The sequence below is a fragment of the Notothenia coriiceps genome, unplaced genomic scaffold (assembly GCF_000735185.1).
Source record: "Notothenia coriiceps isolate Sejong01 unplaced genomic scaffold, NC01 NC01_scaffold00024054, whole genome shotgun sequence".
NCBI classification, from domain to species: domain Eukaryota; kingdom Metazoa; phylum Chordata; class Actinopteri; order Perciformes; family Nototheniidae; genus Notothenia; species Notothenia coriiceps.
Window position 1 is genome coordinate 54105 of NW_011356755.1, and position 3759 is coordinate 57863.

At 40.4% G+C, this 3759-nt stretch overlaps 1 protein-coding gene across 2 annotated transcripts in view; it reads right to left on the reverse strand.

The window, feature by feature from the left end:
- Positions 1 to 2531: 2531 nt before the first annotated feature.
- LOC104954844 (26S protease regulatory subunit 4) overlaps positions 2532 to 3759 on the reverse strand; it is a 9221-nt gene continuing 7993 nt past the window's right edge. For both annotated transcript variants that reach the window (XM_010782031.1, XM_010782032.1), the window contains exon 11: positions 2532 to 2871. In XM_010782031.1, coding sequence (XP_010780333.1) covers positions 2737 to 2871 — 135 coding nt within the window. In that variant the 3' untranslated portion in view covers positions 2532 to 2736. The remainder of the gene's footprint in view (positions 2872 to 3759) is intronic.

The following is a 3759-nucleotide window of genomic DNA, read 5'->3' on the forward strand; positions in this document are numbered from 1 at the left end:
GTTTGTAGGTGACCAAATACTTATTTTACCGAGGAATTTACCAATTAATTCATTAAAAATCAGACAATGTGATTTTCTGGATTTTTTTTCTCATGTTGTCTCTCATAGTTGAGGTATACCTAGGATGAAAATTACAGGCCTCTCTCATCTTTTTAAGTGGGAGAACTTGCACAATTGGTGGCTGACTAAATACTTTTTTGCCCCACTGTATATATAGTTTATTATAACAAGAATATAGTGTATTGTTTATCAGCATATTTGATAGTGTGCATGCTGCATTACTGCTGATTATATTACAGTGCTGTGGCTTTTTTATGTTCATGTGTATATGTTTTTCATTAATCCTATGAAGTAGGCTTTTTTTGTGTGTGCTGTGGACCCCAGGAGGATATAGCTTGCTTGTAGCATATGTGAAAATCTCCATGAACATTTCAGCACAATGGGGCACATTTAAAGAAAAACTCTAACTCATGTTTTATTTGTTAATCTGGTGGAACTAATCGGGACTTCTTGCTGAATTTGTCCGATGTGTTGCCCTGTTTAAAACGAGAAATTAGACATTGCATAAGCAGATTTGTCTTGCTGCTTTGCGTCTCCCAGTCACTAACTCACTCCCACAATTTTCTTTTTTAATGGTTTGACTCTTGGCAGTCACAGAGGTGGGGGGATGAGCATTGTATTTTACTTTCCTTCGTCAGGTCACCTTTCCTCGCCTCAAACCCTTGACTGCCAATATAGAAGGTCAATTACATTCAGGTTTCTAAAAGGCATTTGTCAGCACTTACAGCAAATCGGTTCATTCAGGATCAGAATACTTTATCCTGGGTAAAATTCGGTTTTGCTCCATTTTAGAATATAAGAATATTCATATGCACAAGAAGTAAAGGTAAAAATGTGTCATACATAATCCAATGTATAACTACAAAAACGCATAATATTGTGTTCAATACAATATTTTGAGCTGTACAAATATGCTGGTTTTAGCTATGAAGGTGGAGTACGTCCCAGTGTCAGTATCTTTCTACATTAAAATATACAAATGGATTGTTGTAGGATTTGTTAGGCGAATAATCTCCATCCCATACAAATAAAAGACTCACAGGTAATTGTGAGTACATTATGCAGTTTGGTATTCTTTTGCATTTCTTTCATGTTTTAGAGTTGATAATCTCGAAAACGAGGCTTTTATTTGCGTATAATCTGAGCATAATCTGCACACATCGTGAATAAGCAATCATGTGGATGTGACATTTCAGAGAATGCCAACACCATGTTCCGCCCTGCCGTATCATCCCCCATCAGAATCTGAGCTCTCCTTTGAGGGGGGGGGGGGGGTAGTTTGCCTTGTGTTAAACGCTTCATTGCAGCACACACACACACCCCTCTTCCTGTTACCCTCCAAGACTCTCCCCACTTGATTTAAAACTTTTTTTTTTTTCCTTCTTCCATTTGCTGAATTGTATGAGCTGCAGTTGAAATGCGTGACTGATTTAATAAGGAGAGTGTTTTTACGAGGGGGGGGGGGGGGGGGCTGCAGCAGTGGTTCAATGCTTGCTGCATGGGGGCCACTTTCTGCTGAGCAGTGAGTTACACATGGCTCCACATCAAGAGGAATTAAATCACCGCCGCTGTTCTCCGCATGTCAGACTGCAGCAAGGGCAGCTCCAAGCGACTTAACTGCGGCGTAATAACCTAAAGGCCCGTTTGTATGGAAGACAGCACTCATCCCCATGCCAAACATTCATGATCGTGTGCGGAAAACAAACCCAAATTCACTTACATTTCTATTCGGCCTCTTTAAACTAAACCCCTTTAAGAGGGAAGCATTAGTGCAATGATAGGAGGTAATGTCCGATTAAAATGCAGTGTGTTAAGCAATTCTGTAACACAGAGATTTAATGTTGTCAAACTGTGAGGGCCTTGTATGAAATATTCTACTAATAGTCTGGCAGTGGCTCAGTCACTAGGGGCTTGGAATGTGAGCCGTAGGGTCGCCGGTTCAAGTCCCCGACCAGACCTAAATATGGAGTGTGGACTGCTACTTGGAGAGGTCCCAGTTCACCTCCTGCCCTGCCGTGGTGCCCTTGAGCAAGGCATCGGACACCCTCCCACTCCCATTGCGCTGTACAATAGCTGCCCACTGCTCCTAGTACTAGACTCCTGGTACTAGGATGGGTTAAATGCAGAGAACACATTTGACTCTGTGTGCTCTGCATGTCTGACCATCCGATTCTATTCTAATGAGTGGAGAATGTTCATTTTTTGAAAGGGGAAAGGATGGGGCAATTCTTTTCCGGCCTGTCTCGTAGCTAAGCTCTGAAAACAACACGCATCATCAGGAAGTATGCGATAAAAGCAAGGCAAAAAAACGTGTTAGGATCAATTCCATTTGCGACACCAAGGCAGCCACACAGACTGAACTAATTGAATAATTAATGTGGTCGATTATAAAAGATATTATAGCAGCGATTAACTCAATATACATCTAATGAGAAGCAGACGTCAACAAACAAATGCTCCAGAAATCACAGTGCGATTATTCTTTTGTTCTTTTATTCACATAACAGTAACAGGAGAGTGGATTAAAGCCATACAAGACATGCAGAAAATATATCAAAACTCTCTCTAGGGAGGCACACAACTCGGCGGCTGCTGCCTCCTCTCTTTCACACAGCGATAGATAGAGAGGGCTTAGGTTGGTGGGGAGAGGGCTAGAGATACATCAGAGTTTTTAGGTTAGAGGTAAAGCCCCTCCGGTGTGCCCTCCTGCTTCTTGTACAGCACGTTCTCCTTGGACTTCTTGAAGTCCTCGTTGGTGACTTTCATACGGCGCTCCCGCAGAGCCATGAGGCCGGCTTCTGTGCAGATGGCCTGGAGACACAGGAAATGAGTTAATACATGTTTTTATATAGAGGAAAATAAGCCTTTAACACAGAGTCAAAATGGTTGTGTAAACTACTCGTTAAGTATTTGACAATGCTGTGAATCTTTTTTTAGAAACTGTCACAAAACCCAATTTCCACCAGGATAAGTGAAGTATTCTGATGATAAAATGTAAGAAGCATCTTTTGTATCAATGTATATTGTCACTATGTACATTTTTCCAGATGTTCATATTATTTCAGGCTTTCCTATCTCCACCCTGCATTCTTCTGCCACCAGAGGACAACCAACCTCACTATGGTGAGTTGTTTAAAATGTGCTATTGTCGAAATTGAAATCAGATTCTCTTGTATGTAGCATATGTGAAGGACTATACTTAAAGTCAAGCGTATTCCTAACCTTTAAACATAATGGTTAAAATGTGCCATTTCCCTAACTTTCAGGATGTAGTTTGAACCCAGGCTGTAGGTGCTTTTTATTCAATTATAACAACTTCTCACCTTTTAAATAATTCTAACAGGCATACAGTTCAGATCACTGGTTGAACTGAACATCCCCCTCCCGGCCCCCAGCGTGTTTTATAATTCAGAGAGTAAACACTTAAAGCAGGGGTGTCAAACTCAATTTCATCACGGGCCACTTCAGCATTATGGTTGCACTCAAAGGGCCGGTTGTAACTTTAAGACTATATAAAAAGACTTACATAAATATTGAATATATAAAATAATGTATTATATTATTGCCTCTGCATTGGATTATTATCGGATAGGATAATGACTTCATAATTAACTACATCTGAAAGCAGAAGTCTAGGGCAAATAATTGCAAGTCTCTTAAGTAAGAATGTCACAATATGATTTTAAAAGAAAAGCCAAA